Genomic DNA, 23,565 nt, shown 5'->3' with positions numbered 1-23,565 from the left:
CTAGTCCTAGACTCCCCAACCAGCAGAAATAGTTTCTCTCTCTATCTACCCTATTTGTTCCTCTTAATATCCTGAAAACTTTGATCAGATCACTCCTTACCCTTCTAAAATCTGGGGAATACAACCCTAATTTGTGTAATCTCTTCGTAATTTACCCTTGAAGTCCGGGTATCATTCTGCACTCCCTCCAAGGCCAATATACCCTTTTTAAGGTGTGCCCAGGACTGCTCTCAGTACTCCAGGTGTGAATTGTGTTTTTATATTTCAGTGTAAATGTTCCAATAGTAAAGGTGCTCCTGAAATTTGTGTAGCTTTATTAGTGTAGCATTGTTTTTGTTTCAGCATTACTGTGCTTGAATTTCTGTCCAGCCTCCAGATACAATCGTTTCCTTGGATCTGCTGGCAGTTTAAATGTTAACTATTGTGGGCATCTAAATGCTGTTGCCTGCATAATTTAATCCTATTGTCTCAGCAGAAAGGTTCCTTTCAAACAGCCTTTCGTACTGGAAAAGCATACTATGAGAAGTAATCTGGTAGCTTAATGTTTTTTTGCATAGAGGTCACGAGCTTGGGTTTCATAGCTGCATCCTGTTCACCTTAGCTTGGCTCTTTTGAGGGAGTTCGGGCCCTATTTTCGCCATGCTTGTGCGCCGTTTTTTGGCGTCCAAACATTTTTTGCCGTGAAATACTCACTTTCCAACGTTTGGACGCCAGTGCCGACTGTGCACCAGTTTAAAAAATTTAGCCGCAGACATGAGTCAAAACGGGATAGGGTGTCGTTTTTCTGGACTTAATCGAGCGATGTACACTGCCCAAAAGCCCTGCAAAAAAAAACATACGTTAACTTAAGGAATCAGCGCGGGGCACAAGAGGACAGGAGCGAGGCAATAATAATGCACAATAAGAAACCTTTTTTTTTTCACAGGGAACTCTTTTTGGAGCAAGAGAAAATGATTTCCGAGCCAAAAGGATTGCTCCACACCGACTGGACCCGCTGCAATTCCGGGCCGAATGGCATCCCGCTCAGACCCGCTCCCCCTGCGAGTTGAAGTTTGGGAGAGGGAGGGCCATTCAGCCGGGGATTGCAACGGATCCAGCCGGGGAGTGGGGGGGAAGCAGGTCCAGCTGGGGGGGGGGGCGTTGGGGGAAGAGGTCCTTTGTGATCCTATTGGCAGTGGTGGGGTAGCAGTCCTTTCGGGGAGCGGGCTTCAGCTTGCTTCAGCCTCTCGGGATGCCCTGGCAACTTGGCAACTTCAGCTTTTCACGCATGCCCAGAGTTTTTAGCGCAGACTTGAAGCTCCCCTCCCCCTGCCCCCGCCCCCCCCCCAGACTAACTTCGGAGAGCGCTGCGCCAAATTAAAATATTTCTTTGGCTAAAGTTGTTTTTTTCTGGCGCAAACGTACACAAAAAAAATCGTATGTTAACATGCGCGGGCGCCAACAATCCAGCAAGTGGAAAATAGGGATGTTTGTATCTGACAAATTGTGTGCTTATGTTATCATCATCATCATAGGCGGTCCCTCGAACGAGGATGACTTGCTTCCACATGAGTTCACAGATGTCTCAATGAAGAACATAAGAACATAAGAATTAGGAACAGGAGTAGGCCATCTAGCCCCTCGAGCCTGCTCCGCCATTCAAAAAAATCATGGCTGATCTGGCCGTGGACTCAGCTCCACTTACCCGCCCGCTCCCCGTAACCCTTAATTCCCTTATTGGTTAAAAATCTATCTATCTGTGATTTGAATACATTCAATGAGCTAGCCTCAACTGCTTCCTTGGGCAGAGAATTCCACAGATTCACAACCCTCTGGGAGAAGAAATTCCTTCTCAACTCGGTTTTAAATTGGCTCCCCCGTATTTTGAGGCTGTGCCCCCTAGTTCTAGTCTCCCCGACCAGTGGAAACAACCTCTCTGCCTCTATCCTGTCTATCCCTTTCATTATTTTAAATGTTTCTATAAGATCACCCCTCATCCTTCTGAACTCCAACAAGTAAAGACCCAGTCTATTCAATCTATCATCATAAGGTAACCCCCTCATCTCCGGAATCAGCCTAGTGAATCGTCTCTGTACCCCCTCCAAAGCCAGTATATCCTTCCTGAAGTAAGATGACCAAATCTGCACACAGTACTCCAGGTGCAGCCTCACCAATACCCTGTACAGTTGCAGCAGGACCTCCCTGCTTTTGTACTCCATCCCTCTCGCAATGAAGGCCAACATTCCATTCGCCTTCCTGATTACCTGCTGCACCTGCAAACTAACTTTTTAGGATTCATGCACAAGGACCCCAGGTCTCTGCACCACAGCATGTTGTAATTTCTCCCCATTCAAATAATATTCCTTTTACTGTTTTCTTTTCCAAGGTGGATGACCTCACATTTTCCGACATTGTATTCCATCTGCCAAACCTTAGCCCATTCGCTTAACCTATCTAAATATCTTTGCAGCCTCTCTGTGTCCTCTACACAACCTGCTTTCCCACTAATCTTTGTGTCATCTGCAAATTTTATTACACTACACTCTGTCCCCTCTTCCAGGTCATCTATGTATATTGTAAACAGTTGTGGTCCCAGCACCGATCCCTGTGGCACACCACTAACCACCGATTTGCAACCCGAAAAGGACCCATTTATCCTGACTCTCTGCTTTCTGTTAGCCAGCCAATTCTCGATCCATGCTAATACATTTCCTCTGACTCTGCGTACTTTTATCTTCTGCAGTAACCTTTTATGTTATCGAATGCCTTTTGGAAATCTAAATACACCACATCCATCGGTACACCTCTATCCACCATGCTCGTGATAGCCTCAAATAATTCCAGTAAATTAATTAAACATGATTTCCCCTTCATGAATCCATGTTGCGTCTGCTTGATTGCACTAATCCTATCTAGATGTCCCACTATTTCTTCCTTAATGATAGCTTCAAGCATTTTCCCCACTACAGATGTTAAACTAACCGGTCTATAGTTACCTGCCTTTTGTCTGCCCCCTTTTTTTAAACAGAGGCGTTACATTAGCTGCTTTCCAATCCGATGGTACCTCCCCAGAGTCCAGAGACTTTTGGTAGATTATAACGAATGCATCTGCTATAACTTCCGCCATCTCTTTTAATACCCTGGGATGCATTTCATCAGGACCAGGGGACTTGTCTACCTTGAGTCCCATTAGCCTGTCCAGCACTACCCCCCTAGTGATAGTGATTGTCTCAAGGTCCTCCCTTCCCCCCCTTCCCACATTCTCGTGACCAGCAATTTTTGGCACAGTTTCCACTGTGAAGACCGAAGCAAAATAATTGTTTAAGGTCTCAGCCATTTCTACATTTCCCATGATTAAATCCCCTTTCTCATCTTCTAAGGGACCAACATTTACTTTAGTCACTCTCTTCCGTTTTATATATATCGGTAAAAACTTTTACTATCCGTTTTTATGTTTTGCGCAAGTTTACTTTCGTAATCTATCTTTCCTTTATTGCTTTCATAGTCATTCTTTGCTGTCGTTTAAAATTTTCCCAATCTTCTAGTTTCCCACTAACCTTGGCCACCTTATACGCATTGGTTTTTAATTTGATACTCTCCTTTATTTCCTTGGTTATCCACGGCTGGTTATCCCTTCTCTTACTGCCCTTTTTCACTGGAATATATTTTTGTTGAGCACTATGAAAGAACTCCTTAAAAGTCTTCCACTGTTCCTCAATTGTGCCACCGCTTAGTCTGTGTTCCCAGTCTACTTTAGCCAACTCTGCCCTCATCCCACTGTAGTCCCCTTTGTTTAAGCATAGTACACTCGTTTGAGACACTACTTCCTCACCCTCAATCTGTATTACAAATTCAACCATACTGTGATCACTCATTCCGAGAGGATCTTTTACTAGGAGATCGTTTATTATTCCTGTCTCATTACACAGGACCAGATCTAAGATAGCTTGCTCCCTTGTAGGTTCTGTAATATACTGTTCTAAGAAATAATCCCGTATGCATTCTATGAATTCCTCCTCCAGGCTACCCCGTGCGATTTGATTTGACCAATCGATATGTAGGTTAAAATCCCCCATGATTACTGCCGTTCCTTTTTCACATGCCTCCATTATTCCCTTGATTATTGTCCGCCCCACCGTGAAGTTATTATTTGGGGGCCTATAGACTACGCCCACCAGTGACTTTTTCCCCTTACTCTCTCTAATCTTAACAATGATTCAACATTTTGTTCATTAGAGCCAATATCATCTCTCACAACTGCCCTGATATCATCCTTTATTAACAGAGCTACCCCACCTCCTTTCCCTTCTTGTCTATCCTTCCGAATTGTCAGATACCCCTGTATGTTTAATTCCCAGTCTTGGCCACCCTGCAACCACGTTTCTGTAATGGCCACCAAATCATACCCATTTATAATGATTTGTGCCGTCAACTCATTTACTTTATTTCGAATGCTGCGTGCGTTTAGGCTGAGTGTTTTAATACTAGTTTTTAAACCATGATTTTTAGGTTTGACCCCTCCTGCAGCCCCCTTATATTCATACATATTATCCCTTCCTATCACCTTGTGGTTTACCCTTACCCCAGTGCTACTCTGCTCTGTTGCCTCCTGCCTTTTGCATTCTTTCTTGGGGTCCTGTTCATCTGAGCTCTCACCCACTCTAACTAGCTCAGAGCCCTCTCCTGGGTTCCGAATACTCCTCGCATTGAGGCACAGAGCTTTCAGGCTTGCCTTTTTATTACACTTTGACCCTTTAGAATTTTGCTGTACATTAGCCCTTTTTGTTTTTTGCCTTGGGTTTCTCTGCTCTCCACTTTTACTCACCTCCTTTCTGTCTTTTGCTTCTGTCTCCATTTTGTTTCCCTCTGTCTCCCTGCATTGGTTCCCATCCCCCTGCCATATTAGTTTAATTCCTCCCCAACAGCATTAGCAAACACTCCCCCTAGGACATTGGTTCCGGTCCTACCCAGGTGCAGACCGTCTGGTCCCCGATGTTCCAGTTCTGAACGCCAATTGAGGGGGTGGAAGATGCCTTTGCTTGGATTTTTTTAACGTGTGGTGACCGTTGCACACCAGCCACCACACGGGCTTGTCAGAGCTATGTCTTTATCCAGTGGCGAGGGTTAACCAGGACAACTAGAGACCTGCTCTGCTGCACAGACCTAGTGCGCACACACATCACAGTGTAGACTGGCCCGTGCTGCCCCTAGTAGCTTATATGGTGAATTTGTCCTCATTAACAGTAAGTTTGGCGCTAGAATTGTAGACCTTAATTTCACTTTTCAGTCATTTTGCTTCCATTTGACCTACCCATACAATTGGTCCACATTGTGTCTGCTGCAGTACAATAGCTGGAGCCAACACAGTGCCTCAGAATCAACCACCTTGTATCTATTTACCAAGATAGGCCCAACTTGGGCTGGTAAGTACCTGCTTGGCAGGATTATGCAGGTTCTGCACGCTGGGGTGCTCCAGTTTCTTTCAAATCTCCATTGTGCAATTGAGTGTGCACAGGCACATACATTCAACACAAGATACAGCACATACTCGCATATGTCTGCAGAATAGCATTCTGAGATTTGACAAATTGAAAGCTGGAAATGCTAACCTGGCATGGAGGGAGTGAGGCAGTGTTATTAATGCTCCTTGCACAGATCAGGTAAGTGGAGCAAAGACGGTGGAGAAGCCTGTAGCCTACACTGACATGCCATCTCAGCTGGATGTACATGGGCAGTAGCAAGCAGCCTGTAATTTTAAACTTTTTACTAAATCCATATGTCTCGTCTCCCGAGAAAAATCAAGATCAATGAGTTAGATATGAGATTTTGAATCGCCCCATGAGATTTGAAAATTACATCCAAATTGTAGATTAGAATCTTGTACATTACTCAAATTTCTTGTAATTACGGTGCTTTAACCGGTTCTCCTTCTGGGTGAAATAAATGCTTCTGACTAATTGTTCTCAGGTCTCTGAAAGATGTCTTCGGCCCAAGCCTCAGAAGCCACGCAGTCTGCACGAGCGAATTCTGGAAGAGATCAAGTTGGAAAGGAAGCTTCGACCGGTGCTGACAGCTGGCAGAAACAAGAACAAAGGTGAGTTATACTTGTCCTCTTGAAGGTTACAGGAGTAAGCCATTTAGCCCCTTGAGCCTGTTCTGCTATTTCGCTGGATCATGGCTGATCTGTACATCAACTTAATTTACCCGCCTTTGAACCATATTCCATGATACTCTTACCTAATAAAAATATTTCAATGGACCCAGCATTCACAGCCTTTTGGGGAAGAGAATTCCACATTTCCACTACCCTTTGTGTGAAAAAGAGCATCCTGATTCCACTCCTGTCATTCTAGTGCAAGATATGAGGATTGCTTTCAAAGCACACTCGATTATATGATTTCATGCCAAAGGAAGATGCATCAAAGAAAGCATGCTAAGGAGATTAAATGACCCCAGAGATGGGGTGCCTTTACCCACCATTAAGCCGTTGCGGCCACGTGGCAGCAATGGATGGGAAGAGCCACCACACAACTGGTTCAGCAGGGCGGCAGCAGCACAGCTGAAACATCAGCACGGACACCTGCCATCAACTTCCACTGTAAGAATTACACTCCCAGCGGCAGTCATGGCCACTTTCTCCCTCAACTTTTCCAATTTCACCACCTTCCAGATTAGTATAGGATTCATCAGCAGTATCAGCCATTTTCCTTGCCGCAGATGTATTTTTTTTTAAATGGCTTGTGTATTGTCAGCACTTTTATCTCTTTCCCACTCAATCGCAACAGGAAGTAAGGAAAGGTGAACCTCGAACCTTTACCCTAACAGGACCCGTACCATTCTATTGCTGTTGCGTTTTATAGCCAAGCATGACACAGCTGCCCAATTTCACGCATTTCCCAAAGTGCGGGTGTGATTGATGGCCATATGAGCAGCAGTTTTCTGCTCCTTTTCTGGCACCGTTGCTTGTTCCATCTCATCTGTGCACTGTGATTCACCTGGTGCTATCTCCTCAGCCAGAAGTGCCGAATGAATGCTACATATCTGTCCCCACCATCACAGAAGCCAATTCAATTCACTTCATGTGATACCATGAAACGGCTGGATACAGCAAAGGCTATAGGCCCCAACAACATCCTGGCATCTATCCGACAATATGGAAAACTGCCCAGGTAGGTCCTGTCCACAAAAAGCAGGACAATTCCAATCCGGGCAATGCACACCCCATCAGTGTACTCTCAATCATCAGCAAAGTGATGGAAGGTGTCATTGACAGTGCTATCAAGCGGCACTTACTCACCAATAACCTGCTCACCGATGCTCAGTTTGGGTTCTGCCAGGACCACTCGGCTCCAAACCCCATTACAGCCTTGGTCCAAATATGGACAAAAAGCTGAATTTTAGAGGTGATGCAAGAGTGACTGCCCTTGACATCAAGGCAGCATTTGACTGAGTGTGGCATCAAGGAGCCCTAATAAAACTGAAGTCAATGGGAATCAGAGGGGAAACTCTCCACTGGCTGGAGTCATACCTAGTACAAAGGAAGATGGTTGTGGTGGTTGGAGCTTAATCATTCCCACCCCAGGACATTGCTGCAGGAGTTCCTCAGGGCGGTGTCCTAAGCCCAACCATCTTCAGCTGCTTCATCAATGACCTTCCCTCCATCATAAAGTCAGAAGTGGGAATGTTCGCTGATGCCTGCACAGTGTTCAGTGCCATTCGCAACTCTTCAGATAATGAAGCAGTCCGTGCCCGCATACAGCAAGACCTGGATGACATTCAGGCTTGGGCTGATAAGTGGCAAGTAACATTTGCGCTACACAAGTGCCAGGCAATGACTATCTCCATCAAGTGAGAGTCTAACCACCGCTCATTGACATTCAATGGCATTACCATTGCTGAATCCCCCACCATTAACATCCTGGGGGTCACCATTGACCAGAAACTTAACTGGACCAGCTACATAAAGTGTGGCAATAAGAGCGGGTCGGAAGCTGGGTATTTTGTGGTAAGTGTCTCGCCTCCTGACTCCCCAAACCCTTTCCACCATCTACTAGGCACAAGTCAGGAGTGTGATGGAATACTCTTCACATGCCTGGATGAGTACAGCTCCAACAACACTCAAGAAGCTCCACACCATCCAGGACAAAGCAGCCTGCTTGATTGACACCCCATCCACCACCTTCAATATTCACTCTCTCCACCGTTGATGTACTGTGGCTGCAGTGTGTACCATCACAAGATGCACTGCAACAACTTGCCATGACTTCTTTGGCAGCACCTCCCAAACCCATGACCTCTACCACCTAGAAGCTCCAGGGCGGCAGGTGCATGGGGACACCACCCAAGTTCCCTTCCAAGTCATACACCGTCGCTGGGTCAAAATCCTGGAACTCCCTCCCTAACAGCACTGTGCCTTCACCGCAAGGACTGCAGCGGTTCAAGAAGTCGGCTCACCACCACCTTCTCAAGGGCCATGAGGGATGGGCAATAAATGCTGGCCTTGTCAGCGACACCCACATCCCATGAATGAATTTTTTTAAAAGCTCTGAATTAGCCTCCTCAGGACTGAGGGCCGCTATACTGGTGCTTGGCAACATTGGTGAGAGTGATGCAGGTACTGTGAGGCTTGCTCAGCACCACTGTCAGTACAGTCAAGCTAGTCTTGTAGGCTGACAGTAACAGCAGCAGAACACGTGCTCAGATGCTGTCTCCAAGAGATTCTTACACACTGAGCTTGCATGGTAAGATTGTTGATGAGGATTTTGTCATGTGTATGCCTGTGTCTCGGTGAGTGAGAAAGGGGACGGGAACATAAGAGCAGGCTGGTGCAAGTCCTCTGCTTGCAAGGAGGCATCTGATGTCAGATACCATAAAATCCAATACAATAGACGAAACTTGTTAGGTTGTAGAATAACAGGGAGATTTGGTTAATGCTTCTGGGGTAAGCTTGAGATAAATTCCCTATAACAAGCCCCAGTTTGTGCAATTCAATTATTTCTATCCCTAAACAAATGAATTAAATCAGAATTACATGGGATTCGATCAAACAGTCAGATCTTATTTTTTATGCCTGAGTTAGAATGTGCTTGTTTTTAAAATCTCAATTGTCCATGTGCAGCTGCAATCAAGTCCAGAACATATCAGCACAACATATTCCTGAAAGCCTGGTGTAAAGTGGCTTACCTCTACTTAATATGATTGTTCTCCTATTAAGTTAAATATATTTAACCTGCTATAAAATAAAATTCTAAATTGAAATTAATTCAATGCATATTTTAAAATTATTTTATCGAGCAAAATAAATTATGTAAAATTGGTCCTACACTTAGCAATGCTTAAAGTAGCTAATCATTGTTTATCTTCATGTTCTGCATTCATTGCCTTTGTAGAAGTGACATTTGGATCACTGCCATGCCTTCTGCATGCCTGCTCTGATGAGTTAAAGTCTACTTCATGCATTGATCTCTCAACTCCCGAATCCATGGGAAGTACACAGCGGCCCAGACCCAGGGTACTACTTAAAGCCCCGACACTGGCTGAAATGGATGAAATGAACATTTCAGAGGTAGGAATATTACATAGTCTACTTAAACTGAATGAGAACTGAACTGTTTCCAATCAATGTGAAGACTGATGGAACTTTGATGAAAGTTAAAGCCTTTATTACAATCAAGATACATTCCAGATGGCATAAACTACAAGAGCAAAACTTGACTGTTCTGTGAATTTCCCCAGAACAGAGAGCATTCAGATTCATCAGCTGTTAAGTTACTGTTCAGTGTTTAGTTGAGCTATATAGACCAGGCAGGTTTTTCTTTACGTTATCAGGAAATGGACGTCACTGGCAAGGCTGCCAATTCTTGCCCATCCATAGTTTCCCTAATGGCTTACTAGTTCACTTCAGAGGACAGTTAAGAGTCAACCATGCTGCTGTCGGACTATTGTCACATATAGACCAGACCAGGTAAGGACATCCATCCTTAAAGGACATTAGTGAACTAGTTGGATTTTCCCAACAATCCAGCAGCTTCATGGTCACTTTTAGAGATGGTGGTTTTTAATTTAAATTCTCAAACGGCCATAGTAGGATTTGAATTTATGTTCTCTGGATTAATAGTCCATGTAAGAACATAAGAATTAGGAGCAGGAGTAGGCCATTCGGCCCTTGAGCCTGCTCCAGTGAGATCATGGCTTATCTTCTACCTCAACTCCACTTTCCTGCACTATTTCCATATCCCTTCATTCCCATAATATCTCAAAATCTATCGATCTTTGTCTTGAATATACTCAAAAGACTGAGCCTCCACAGCCCTTTGGGGTGGAGAATTTCAGAGATTCACCACCCTCTGAGTGAAGAAGTTTCTCCTCATCTCAGCCCTAAATGGCCAATCCCTTATTCTGAGACTGTGACCTCTGGTTCTAGACTCCTCAGCCAGAGGAAACATCCTCCCTTCATCTACCCTGTCAAGCCCTGTAAGAATTTTGTATGTTTCAATGAGATCACCTCATTCTTCTAAATTCTAGAGAATATAGGCCTAGTCCACTCAATCTCTCCTCATAGGACAATCCCCCCCCATCCCAGGAATCAGTCTGATGAACCTTTGTTGCACTCCCTCTATGGTAACTATATCTTTCCTTAGGTAAGGAGATCAAAATTGTACACAATACTCCAGGTGCAGTCTCACCAGGGTCCTATATAATTGCAGAAAGATGCCTTTACTCTTATATCAAATCCTTTTGTAATAAAGGCCAACATACCATTTGCTTTCTTAATTGCTTGCTGTACCTGCATGTTAACTTTCAGTGATTCATGTACAAGGACACCCAGGTCCCTCCGAACACCAACATTTCCCAATCGCTCACCATTTTTAAAAATACTTTGCTTTTCTATTTTTACGAACAAAGTGGCTGACTTCACATTTCTCCACATTATATTCTATTTGCCATGTTCTTGCCCACTCACTTAGCCTGTCTCTATCCCCTTGAAGCCTCTTTGCATCCTCCTCACAAGTTACATTCCCATCTAGCTTTGTATCATCGGCAAACTTGGATATTTTACATTGGTCCTCTGATCCAAATCATTGATATAGATTGTGAATAGCTGGGGCCCAAGCACCGATCCTTGCGGCACTTCATTAGTTACAGTCTGCCAACATGAAAATAACCAGTTTATTCCTACTCTCTGTTTTCTGTCCGTTAACCAATCCTCAATCCATGCTAGTATATTACCCCCATTCCCATGAGGCCCTAATTTTGTTCAATAACCTCTTGTGTGGCACCTTATTGAATGTCTTCTGAAAATCCAAATACACCACATCCACTGGTTCCCCCTTATCTATTCTGCTAGTTACAACCTCAAAAAACTCGGAACAGATTTGTCAAACATTATTTCCCTTTCATAAATCCGTGTTGACTCTGCCGAATCCTATTATTCTTTTCTAAGTGCCCTGTTACCACATCCTTAATAACATTCTAGCATTTTCCCTACTACTGATGTCAGGTTAACTGGTCTGTAGTTCCATTTTCTCTCTCCCTCCTTTCTTAAAATGCGGGGTTACATTTGCTACTTTCCAATCTGCAGGTACCGTTCTAGAATCTATGGAAGTTTGGAAGATGAGAACCAATGTATCCACTATCTCTATAGCCACCTCTTTCGAAACCCGAGGCTGTAGGCTATCAGGTTCAGGGGATTTATCGGCTTTCAGTCCCATTAATTTCTCCTGTACTATATTTTTTACTACCCTTTCAGTTCCTCATTCTCACCAGACCCCTGATACTCCACTATTTCATTGAGGTTTTTTGTGTCTTCTGTGACAGACACAAAGCATTTGTTTAATTTCTCTGCCATTTCCTTATTTCCCATTATAATTTCTCCTGTCTTAGCCTGTAAGGGACCCACATTTACTTTAGCTAATCTTTTCCTTTTTACATACCTATAGAAGCTTTTACAGTCTGTGTTTATGTCTCTCGCTAGTTTACTCTCTCATTCTATTTTTCCTTTCTTTATCAATGTCTTGCTCCTTCTTTGCTGAATTTTAAAATTCCTCCTAATGCTCAGGCTTACTGCTCTTTTTGGCAACATTATAAGCCTCTTCCTTTGATCTAATACTTGTTAGCCACGGTTGGATCACTTTTCTTGTGGGGGTTTTGTGCCTTAAAGGAATGTATGTTGTAAATTATATATTAATTCTTTAAAGTCTCTGATTTTCAGATGTCTTTGAATTACTGGCCCAGTAACATAACCACTAAACTACTGTACCCCTAAAGATGCTAGGGTGTATCCATGGTTGTGCTGAGTTAGCTGATTTCTCTAAGGGCTGCAATAGGACCTGACTCCAGAGTTGTACTGTTACTTTTGCGTTGCAGTATGCCTGCGCCATTAAATGTCCTCCCTTTTAATCTGTTACCATTTTTTGTTTATTTCTGACATGCTGGTTTGTACTGGATATGCCAGGCACAGATATCGGTGAATGTTTAATGAAGATTGTGATGTAAAACTTTGAATGTTGTATAGTACTCGAGCAATACTAGTTCCTGTTGCCTTTTATTTGCACCATATTACTGAGAAATCATCAACCTGGAATTTCTAAGGGGGAGGAATTGCCCTCCTTTGCGCCTCCGGGGGGCAATAACGGGGCACTACCGGCTCTGCGACCAAGCGCAGTGAGAGTAACGATGCCCGCAAACCTGCCCTGCAGGTTAGCAGTGGGAATTGGTAAACCCTAAGATCACGATCTCCTGCGTCCTGGAGATCGTGACGTCATCCGGCGCACCGGTACCGCCCCGTATGCGAACTTCGGTTCCGTCCCCTGCAGCATTGCTGGGCGTCAACACCGGCAGCTGCAGGAGGCGTTGTAAGGGTAGGCTGGCTGCTTGGGGAGTGGTAGTTAAAGGAATCACCTGTGAGGTAGGTGAAAAATCTTTTATGAACCCTCCGTGCATTATTTTGGATCAACCCTGCACTGAGTGCTTGGGGCTGATCGTCGCGGATTGTGGCTGCCGTCAGCGAGCAGGGGATTCTATTTAATGCAGAGCCTGCAGCAGTGGCCCCTCCCTTTAAGGGCAAGATGACGCCTTCCCTCAGCAGGCGGTCCTATTCGCCTTCTATCTTTTCCCGCATTACATTCGGCACCGCTCTGACCTTGTGGTGTACTGGCGTCCGGGTTTATGTGAATCACTATCTTGGTCCCCATGAAAGTGCCAAAGCCGGATGGAAATAGTGAGTCAAATTTGTCCAGGACCTGTGAGCATGATATTCGCTCCACAGAAGAAATTGCATTGACATCGCCCCATTTCCAGTTCATGACAGCAAGCCAACTCCTCCCCAGTGGTGCGGGACCGTCCCCCGGGACAATCCAGAGTGGCAACCTGTTCTCCGAATCTTTGTGGGTCACGACTACCATGGCGCTGCCTAGCACCGGAATGATCTCCTTTGTATAAGTCCGTAGCTGTGCGTCAGTCGGCAGTAATTTTGGCCTCCTGGCCTTGGACGCCCACAACTTGTCGAACTGTTTGGTACTCATCAGGGACTGGCTGGCCCCCGTGTCTAGCTCCATTGATACTGAGATGCCATTGAGGAGCACTTTCATCATTATCGGTGGCGTCCTGGTGTATGAACTGTATATGTGCTCCACATGAACTCGCTGAAGTTCAGCTTCCAGCGATTTCCCCCAATGTCCATTTGGCCTCGGGCTTACATCGGGCCGTTGTTGGAAACAAAAGGTCCATTACCAGTCGATCATCTCTGACCGTCTCTGTAACTGTCTTTAAGCGCACCATTGACAGGTGTTGATGGCCCCATTACTGGCTGCATTGTCCCTTGTGATGGCATGAATCACCGTTCAGCTAGCCATTGTCTCTTTTGAATTCCCCCTTTGGGTTCGACTACATGCTCGGGCATGTCTGATTGCCCCTATCTGCCTGGAGAACTGTGTGCCATGTTAGCAATATTGACTCCCTGTCCATTTGCTGCATTTAAACCAAGATTTTTGTCAAGCATCATTCTGGTCTCTTCCTTCCCTGAGATAAATGTCTGGGCCATCAAAGCCGCCGTTTCCAGGGTCAAGACTTTGGTCTCAATCAGTTTCCTGAAAACCCCAGCGTGCCCGATGCCCTTAATAAAAAAAAGTCTCGCAGCATCTCCGCTCTGCACGCATCTGGGAACTTACATAGGCTCGCCAGTAGCCGGAGGTCTGTCACGAAGTCTGGAACGCTTTGCCCTTCTCGCCGCCGGTGCGTGTAAAACTGGTGTCTCGCCATGTGCATGCTGCTCGCCGGTTTAAGGTGTTCCCCGATCAACTTACTGAGCTCTTCAAAAGTCTTGTCCGCCGGCTTCTCTGGTGCGAGAAGGTCCTTCATCAGGGAGTACGTCCTGGATCCACAAACAGTCAGGAGATGAGCCCTGCGTTTGTCGGCTGAATCCTGTCCCAGCCATTCCTTCGTGACAAAGCTTTGCTGTAGTTTCTCAGTAAAAGCATCCCAATCATCACCAACACAGTACCTCTCTTCTGTGCTGCTAGTGGTCATGCTCGCGTGGTTTAAATACCAGTTGCTCGTCGCCAATAATATGTCCTTACTATACAGTATAAATGCACACGTGGTCCGTACTTGAGCGAAGGTCACTCTGTGACCAGTAATCGTTATTAGCCAGCACTGAAGTGATGAAGGCGGGTGGAGCTTTCCCTTTTATAACAAAGTCCAGGTTAGGAGTGTCTCTCACAAGTTCACCACCTAGTGGTCAATGCTCTCACCGTGTACAACTTGGGTCAGTTTATACATGGGTTTCAATGACAGTTGAATACATGACAGAAGGAGTCTCCGATCCAGTTGTGCAGCGCTCTGCCACTACCGCCCCTCTTGCCTGGTTTAGTGCTTGATTTCGCCCTCCACTTCCCTCCTGGAGTACTGAACCAGAAGTTTGCGTCTGCTAGAATTGGTTGGCGTCCGGCGATACTTTCGCGCTCCTACAAAAGTTATCTCCTCAAATGGGGCACTATGCAATTTCTAGCCCCAACTTTAAAAAAAAATGTTAGAGAGAGCAAAACAAAGCTTGGGACTCCCATGGGGAAAAGGCAAACCTGAAATAAACATGAACATTTTTTTTAAAGTTTCTTAACAATTTTTATTTTTATTAAAATGGATAAATTTCATAATGCACAAAATTAAAATTAGTTTTTCAGGCCCTTTACCTTTGTTTAGCAGTCAATACGCTGTTAAAATCCCAGTTGCACGTAATCCCTTTGGGTCTAACTTTTAGTGGGGAATTTAACAGCATCATTTCTGCGGAAGAGCCGAAGTTTTAGTCAGTTTCCCTGATTTGAGAGATTTCACTGATTGCCGGCTCTGTGTGGGGGGGGCACGGGGGCACAGCACTGCGTCGGAGCTGTGAATGACAGACGGCAACTTCAGGATGTTCAGTTTCAAAGTCGGAATGACTGTGAACGCTGCCAGTTCACTGCCATCCAAGCCACAAATACCAGGCCAAAATATATCGGGCAATGGGACTTTATTCCTAAAAATGGGAATCTTCATTATTCTTAATAGGAATTGACCGTCCAGTATTTGGGCCTGATTCATGGGGGCAAGGTTAAGTTGCATTATTACTTGAGAATTCATTAATGCTGTTCATTTATGGAACGTTATTATATTTAGCATCATGGCCATTTATGAAAGTGCTATGTGTTACATTATATGTCAGTGGGATTTATTATTTATGTGCCAGGCTTTAGATTTGCATTCTCTATGTATAACTTTAAATGACAGCTTCATTCTACCATAACTGTGAACTAAATTGTAAACTAAAGGGTCACATGACTATTTTAGTAAGGTTAAATGTACAAGAGAGCAAAGTTGCTGGTGTCAGAGATCGCCAATAAATGACCAGGATTTGGGACATTAGGATAATAACATTTGTGTGACTTTTGCTCATACTCGACCCATCATTTTCAGTATAACCTTTTATCAAATGGCAGTAATGATCTCCATGTTGTTTAGAATAAGAAGCAGCTCATGAACAGACTTGAGTGATGCACAAACTCAGAAGCATTCGTTGTGTTACATTATTTATTTTAACAGGAGGAAGAGTCACCAAATGGAGAAATGCGACGGGCTACCAGCTCCCCGGTTCCTCTAAAACGCGATCGCTCATTCTCAGAACGTGATCTCACCCAGTTACAGACCGAGTTAGCCCTGTCACAATCCGAATCGGCTTATCTCTCATCGAAGGGTTCTGACGCGGGACTGTATTCGGGGACCGAGACTGTAACTGGAGCTGTGTCTCTGCACAAAGGTGAGTTAATGTGATTTCTACTTCCTTTTTCCCCTTGAGACTGCTCACTCATTACGGCACGCTCCCTTCAGCTGAGAGAACAGAATAATCTGGGCCGCAGGCTTCTCCGTGACTGCTGCTCTGTGATTGGCTGACAAAACAATTCAGTTTGAGACCTTTCCCACCCCCATCATTACTGTTTAACATTCAATGTAGTGGCCTGGCTAATAAATAATGGAATTCTTCTAACCAGGACTCGGAAGTTCCTGACAACCAGCCTGAGGACTCAAAGTCATGACTTTCTGGTAGAGTGCTAAATGCTCAAATAGTTGAGTGAGAGGATTGAATAAATTTTAGCACCTCAGTTGGCAGTAGAATCGAACCAATGAGTTGTAAAAAGATTAAAGGACTTTACCTGTGAGCAAGTGAAGCATTGCTTTACTTTTGAAACTTTTAATTTGATATAATTGTAATACCTGTAGAACCTGTATGGCTGTTTTTAAAAAGAACTATAGAGGGGTTTATACAGGCACTCGAGCAACACAAACACTGAGCTCCTAACTAAATGTTAACAACACCACCAAACAGTTCCTTGACTTCAATTATCTAGTTTTGTCACCCGAAGGGGTAACTGTCGCACCTGATCGTGATTCATATTCGTGGGCAGTGCTGTTATAGGGAAATGAACAATGAAGTGACGGGGACTTGAGCTGGTCTTTTGTGCCGGATTTCATTTCTTCTCCATAGGCATTCTGTCTTTAAACTTTTATTAGTTTATTGTAAGTTCATGAAACCAAGCTAGAGTACGTCTGCAAGAAACAGGGTTTTGATGCAGTGAGTATCCTATTTTGGGTGGATATGTGTGCTATTTTTTTATTTGCAGAGGTTGTCCTTTTCAAATTTCTTTCTAATTAATCAGTAAATTCATATAAAGAAAGAAAGACTTGCATTTATATAGCGCCTTTCACAACCTCAGAACCTAACCTCAGGATCCCCAAGCGCAAGACCATCAGCAGACCAGGGCCAGTGGAGGGAGCAGCGTGCGGCGGCCCAGCCCGGAAATCGGCACAGTCCCGGCCTGCAACACCATCAGCAGGCCGGGGCCAGTGGAGGGAGCAGCGTGAGGCAACAGACCACTGCAGGGAGCAGCGCGTGCTGCAGCAGGAGGGCGACGGCTACGAAGCCAGGTCACTGATTGCAGTGCGGGCAGACACAGCAGGAGGGACGAAGGAGCGGCAAGAGTCCATAGAGGGAAGTGACCGGGGCCCAAGAGAGGCGTGAATCTGGGGCCCAGAAGAGGCGAAGACCATGGGGCAGCACGGGCCAGCCCACACTGATATGTGTGCGCACTCTGTCTCTGCAGCAGAGCTGGTCTCCAGTTAGCCTTGGGTAATCCTTGCCACTGGACCAAGACCTAGCTCTGTCAAGCCCGTGTGGTGGCTGGTGTGCAACAGCCACCACATGTTAAAAAAATCCAAGCACAGGCATCTTCCACCCTTCACGATGTAGTTCTGGATCTGGAATATTAGGTCCTTCATTGAAACATACACCTGCGAACTCGTCCCTTTTTGGCGTGGAAGCACGTCATTCTCGCTTCGAGGGACTGCCTATGATGATGACAGCCAACGAAGTACAGTTGAAGTGTAGTCACTGGTGTATTGTAGCTAAATCTCTTTCAATCTGAATAATGGAACAACAGCTTGTGAATGATGTGAACCTTTATTTTTTTCAAACATTTGACCACAAAATTGAGCTCACAGGCCAGAACCTAGTTTTTGTGTACTATATATTTGTACCTAGTATTATGTGACAACTGAATAGGTCATAAAATCCTCTGATGCACATATTCAGTAGGTTCTCAGCTTCCTCTGATTGCTCAGTTGGTTAAAGGGGTGAATAGCTGAGTCATACAGCTCAAGTATATTCTCAGCTTTCTCCTCCCTAATCCAAAGCTCAGCATCCCTGGGTTAGGAAGGAGCAATTCGGCCAGCATTCCCACCCTTAATTGCTATCCATGCAAGCTCTGCTGGTCGTGTGGGTGTTGGATGAGGACATGATTGGACTTGGCTGTTAGTCGTTTGAGATTGAATTGCCAGCTGACGCTGGGCTTACACATGAAGAATGACCACGTCCGAGAGGTACCAGAGGACACCCAAGGAATCATATCCCTCAAATATGTCAACAACTTCAAAGGAGGTGGGGAGAGGAGAAAATTGGCGAAAAAGAAAGGAGGGGCTTTGATCTTGCTTTCTACTGCACCAAATTCCTACAAATGTGATTTGTTTGTGTTTTCAGAAGGACAGAGTAAGGAGGTGTGGCCTGTGGATTCCCAGGCAACTCGAAGCACTCGTTCTTATTCAGTACAGGGAGACTTCCCCCATTCTGCGAAGGGTATTCCAGAAACCAGTTTAAACTCTTCCAAACGCCAGTGGTTGGTGAGTACCTGCACCTCTTCTCACTTCCAGGCAAGCTTTGTGTTTTCACATTTTAAAGGTGCAAAATGTTTGCCTGTAGTCACTCACTCTGCAGCTGTTTCATTGCAGGGAGAATTAGTACATTTAAGATCAGTTGTCTGTATTGGTTAATTATTAATGCTGGTGTTTGATTTGTAGAGATAATGGAGGTTAATTTTAACTTTTGCCAATTGTGTAAATGGGGCAATATTGAATCAATACCCTGTTATACACCTCTCCAGATTTTCATTTTCATTGAAGTCAACTATTGGCATTTTGAAGCAGTGTTTCAGGGGGCATCTTGCAATATCGATCTGCCAGGGTCTTCAAGATCACTGTCTTCTCTGTGCTCCGTAACTTTGCCATTCGAAGAGGCCTATCGAGAGAGGAGGTCCATCCACAAACAAGGCCAGTTCAGGGCACCAGTAATGGCCCTGATGATATTGCTGAAAAGCCTTTGCAGCCTGCAAGAGTAGTAAACTAGGTTGTCATAGAGAAAACATTCACAGAAGTGCCTGAATCATCCATTTGTGTATTATGCAGCAGCTTAATACACCTTGACCAACATTATCCTCGGCATTATTCTACAATGTTTACTTGTTTGAAGATTTTGGCCAGCCTAATTCCATATTGAACTTGCCAAATAATACATCACGACCTCTGTGTACTGAAAGCACACAGCCGTCTTGTATGATTTAAGGTCCTGTCTGAATAAAGCCATTTTATTTCATTTTAGCAATAACTTAAATAAACCCATAAAATGAGTGAACCAGAAGCAGCACAGGATTCAGTGATTTATTTAAAACATAAACCTTTGGGTGACGTAGCCCCAGACCTTGAGTTGTGCGCCCTATATGGCTCAGTGGTTTCTGTTTCTGTAAACCACGGTGTGTCCTCTCTTTATAAATTCTAGCAGGTTAGTGCGGGGAGACTGAGTATGGAATATTTTTCATTACAGGAGGAATTCAGTCACCCAGTGGAGAGCCTGTCCCTGACTGTGGAGGAGGTTATAAGTGTTCGGAAAGTCTTAGTGAAAGCTGAAATGGAAAAGTTTCTGCAAAACAAAGAGCTCTACAACAACCTGAGAAAGGGAAAGGTATGTGTCTCAGTGGGTAGCACACTCACCTCGGAGTCAGAAGGTCGCGGGTTCAAGTCCCACTCCAGGGACACTCCAGTGCAGTGCTGAGGGAGTGTTGCACTGTTGGAGGTGCCGTCTTTCGGATGAGATGTTAAACCGAGGCCCCATCTGCTCTCTCAGGTGGATGTAAAAGGTCTAATGGCACTATTTCGAAGAAGAGCAGGGGAGTTATCCCCGGTGTCCTGGCCAATATATGTCCCTCAATCAACATAATTGTCATGTATCTCACATTACTGTATATAACTGTACCTTACCATGCTACACATGACTGTAACTGGATATGACTTGTAACAATAAGCATACCTTACCACCAGGGGTGCACTTGCAGGAGACACTCCATACCTGTCCCAGTGTGGTATATAAAAGGAGGTCACAGGCAAGTGCAGCACTGGAGAGCTGGAATTAAAGGTGCAGGTCCTGGGTGACCTTGCCTTCAGCATGTGTCTCGTGTAAGTCAGTACATTAGAGTCAGGACTTAACACTAATAAAAACAGATTATCTGGTCATTATCACATTGCTGTTTGTGGGAGCTTGTTGTGCACAAAGTGGCTGCCACATTTCCCACATTACAACAGTGACTACACTCCAAAAGTACTTCATTGGCTGTAAGAGCTTTGAGACTTCCGGTGATATTGAATGTAAATGCAAGTTTTTATTTCTTGTGCGCTGTTCAGTTCTATTATGATGTTGTTTATTATTCATTCCCCTTGGCTCTTTTTTTTTCTCTCCCCTTTTTGCCAAACCGTTCGCTCCCCCCAAACCGCTCATTCACCACCATGGCATCTCCAGTGGTTTGTGAGCAGCGGCAGGTGGCCTCCTCTGCAGCTTCACACATCAATTTTGTGCCTTGTCTTAGCCAACCAGTGATACACATCCCAATCACAAGTGAGACAGACAGCATACCAGCATTTCCTGAGGCTGTAAGTACTAGTTTAAAAACTCAGCTAACATGTACACTGGGGCAGCATTCATTGCTGAGATTGAAACTTGAAATGATACTGAAAACTGGCTTCAGAGCCTCTGTTCTTTCCAGTTACCAGACTGTGAACAGTAATCTTGTGCTAAACAACTGCTCTGTAATTACCAGCAAATTGGGCTAATTCTGCTCAGCCAATTCAGGAAGTCTATCCATTCGAAACTGAGTATTATATTAATTCAGATGTGAATTTGAAGCTTTTATTCTCATTGTACCGCCTAGATTTCTGTGTTCTCAGCTTGTTTAACTTTCAAAACATAGCACAGATTGTCATGTCCAAACAAACAAACAAGTAAGGGTTTCTAAATACCTAGTCCCCCATTACACACAGTTCTTTGACGTCAGGATCTAAAAGAACAAAATACACACGGCACAGGGTTTTGGCTCAACCAAGGTTCGTTTGTTTATTGAACATACACACAATTACCTCCCCTGAATAACTACTTCAGTATTTATATAGGACGAACAAACCCCAGAATACAAACGCCTACGAAAGGGTCATTTGCATCGCACAATATGACATAGTTAAACCCATCCGTGATTTGACTGTTACATATAAAGTTACCCAGACCAAATCACAGAACCCTTCTATGATTTGGCTGGAACAAACATACAATCATCAATTCCTCGGCTGTCTTCTGAGGTTGACTGTAGGCCCTTTTCTTGGTTGCAGCTTGTGTCCCAAAGACTGTTTCGATTCTGTTCCTATACTGCTCCCTTGCCTTCGAAAATGGGTCTTCTCTATACCAAAAACCAACTTGCAATCTTGAAACAGATTTAACACAATGACAGCATCAAATGTGAACTCTTGATGGCTAATAGAGTATGAGGCATATGAAAGCATGGGCCTTACGCTTAACATCCGTAAGACAAAGGTCCCCCACAGCACTGCCCTCCAATCATCAAGATTCACGGCGCGGCCCTCGACAACGTGGACCATTTCCCAAATCTCAGGAGCCTATTATCAATAAAGGCAGACATTGGTGCGGAGATTCAACATCGCCTCCAATGCGCCAGTGCAGCCTTCGGCCGTCTGAGGAAAAGAGTTTTTGAAGACCAGGCCCTCAAATCTACCACCAAGCTCATGGTCCACAGGGCTGTAGTAATACCCGCCCTCCTGTATGGATCTGAGGTATGGACGATGCATAGAAGGCACCTCAAGTCGCTGGAGATATATCACCAACGATGTCTCCGCAAGATCCTGCAAATCCCCTGGGAGGACAGGCACTCCAACATCAGTGTCCTCGTCCAGGCTAACATCCCCAGCATTGAAGCACTGACCACACTCGATCAGCTTTGCTGGCAAGGCCACACAGTTCGCATGCCAGATACGAGACTCCCGAAGCAAATGCTTTATGCGGAGCTCCTTCATGGTAAATGAGCCAAAGATGCGCAGCGCAAGTGTTACAAGGACACCCTCAAAGCCTCCCTGGTAAAGTGCGACATCACCACTGACACCTGGGAGACCCTGGCCGAAGAGCGCCCGAGTCTCGATGCAAAGAGCATGAAGAGGTCAGACGCAGACAGTGGAAGGAGCGCGCGGCAAACCAGCCCCACCCACCCCTTCCCTCGACGAATGTCTGTCCCACCTGTGACCGAGTCTGTGGCTCTCGTTGGACTATTCAGCCACCAAAGAACTCACTTTGGGAGTGGAAGCAAGCCTTCTTCGATTCCGAGGGACTGTCTATGATGGTGATGTCCATAATTACTTTGGCCACCGTCTTTCTGTAGGGTCCGGTCCTTTACAATGTAACCTTCCCAAGGTGACTTAATTGTTGGTTTCTATTAGCATTCATATTCAAATGGTTCAGGGTCCGGTCCATTGTCTGGGCCTACACTGATACCAGTCTTTTAGGAGCCATGGTCCAAGGTATGCTTCTTTAACAATGTCATCATCGGCAGTCCCTCGGAATTGAGGAATACTTGCTTCCACTCTTAAAATGTAAAGCCTTAAGGTAAATGAATATGTGCATGTTCCATTTTCCAACAGTCTATTGACTCTGGATCGGTTCCTATGGACTGGAGGGTAGCTAATGTAACACCACTTTTTAAGAAAGGAGGGAGAGAGAAAACGGGTAATTATCGACCAGTTAGCCTGATATCAGTAATGGGGAAAATGTTGGAATCAATTATTAAAGATGAAATAGCAGCACATTTGGAAAGCAGGGATCGGTCCATGGATTTATGAAAGGGAAATTCTGCTTGACAAATCTAGAATTTTTTGAGGATGTAACTGGTAGAGTGGACAAGGGAGAACCAATGGATGTGGTGTATTTGGACTTTCAAAAGCTTTTGACAAGGTCCCACACAAGAGATTGGTGTGCAAAATTAAAGCACATGGTAATGGGGGTAATGTACTGACGTGGATAGAGAACTGGTTGGCAGATAGGAAGCAGAGAGTCGGAATAAACGGGTCCTTTTCAGAATGGCAGGCAGTGACTAGTGGGGTACCGCAGGGCTCAGTGCTGGGACCCCAGCTATTTACATTATACATTAATGATTTGGATGAGGGAATGGAGTGTAATATTTCCAAGTTTGCAGTTGACACTAAGCTGGGTGGCGGTGTGAGCTGTGAGGAGGACGCTAAAAGGCTGCAGGGTGACTTGGACAGGTTAGGTGAGTGGGCAAACACATGGCAGATGCAGTATAATGTGGATAAATGTGAGGTTATCCACTTTGGTGGTAAAAACACGAAGGCAGAATATTATCTGAATGGCGGCAGATTAAGAAAAGGGGAGGTACAACGAGACCT

At 44.8% G+C, this 23,565-nt stretch overlaps 1 protein-coding gene across 1 annotated transcript in view; it reads left to right on the top strand.

The window, feature by feature from the left end:
- spire2 (spire-type actin nucleation factor 2) overlaps positions 1-23,565 on the top strand; it is a 127,009-nt gene that overhangs the window by 92,210 nt on the left and 11,234 nt on the right. Inside the window, exons 7-11 of the mRNA XM_070896977.1 lie at positions 5,947-6,073; positions 9,369-9,544; positions 16,054-16,267; positions 18,542-18,681; positions 19,658-19,795. Of these exons, the coding sequence (XP_070753078.1) occupies positions 5,947-6,073; positions 9,369-9,544; positions 16,054-16,267; positions 18,542-18,681; positions 19,658-19,795 (795 nt within the window). The remainder of the gene's footprint in view (positions 1-5,946; positions 6,074-9,368; positions 9,545-16,053; positions 16,268-18,541; positions 18,682-19,657; positions 19,796-23,565) is intronic.

The sequence above is a fragment of the Pristiophorus japonicus genome, chromosome 13 (genome assembly GCF_044704955.1).
Source record: "Pristiophorus japonicus isolate sPriJap1 chromosome 13, sPriJap1.hap1, whole genome shotgun sequence".
Taxonomy (NCBI): domain Eukaryota; kingdom Metazoa; phylum Chordata; class Chondrichthyes; family Pristiophoridae; genus Pristiophorus; species Pristiophorus japonicus.
The sequence above is the reverse complement of the archived record's forward strand: the minus strand, read 5'-3'. Positions and strand labels throughout refer to the sequence as shown.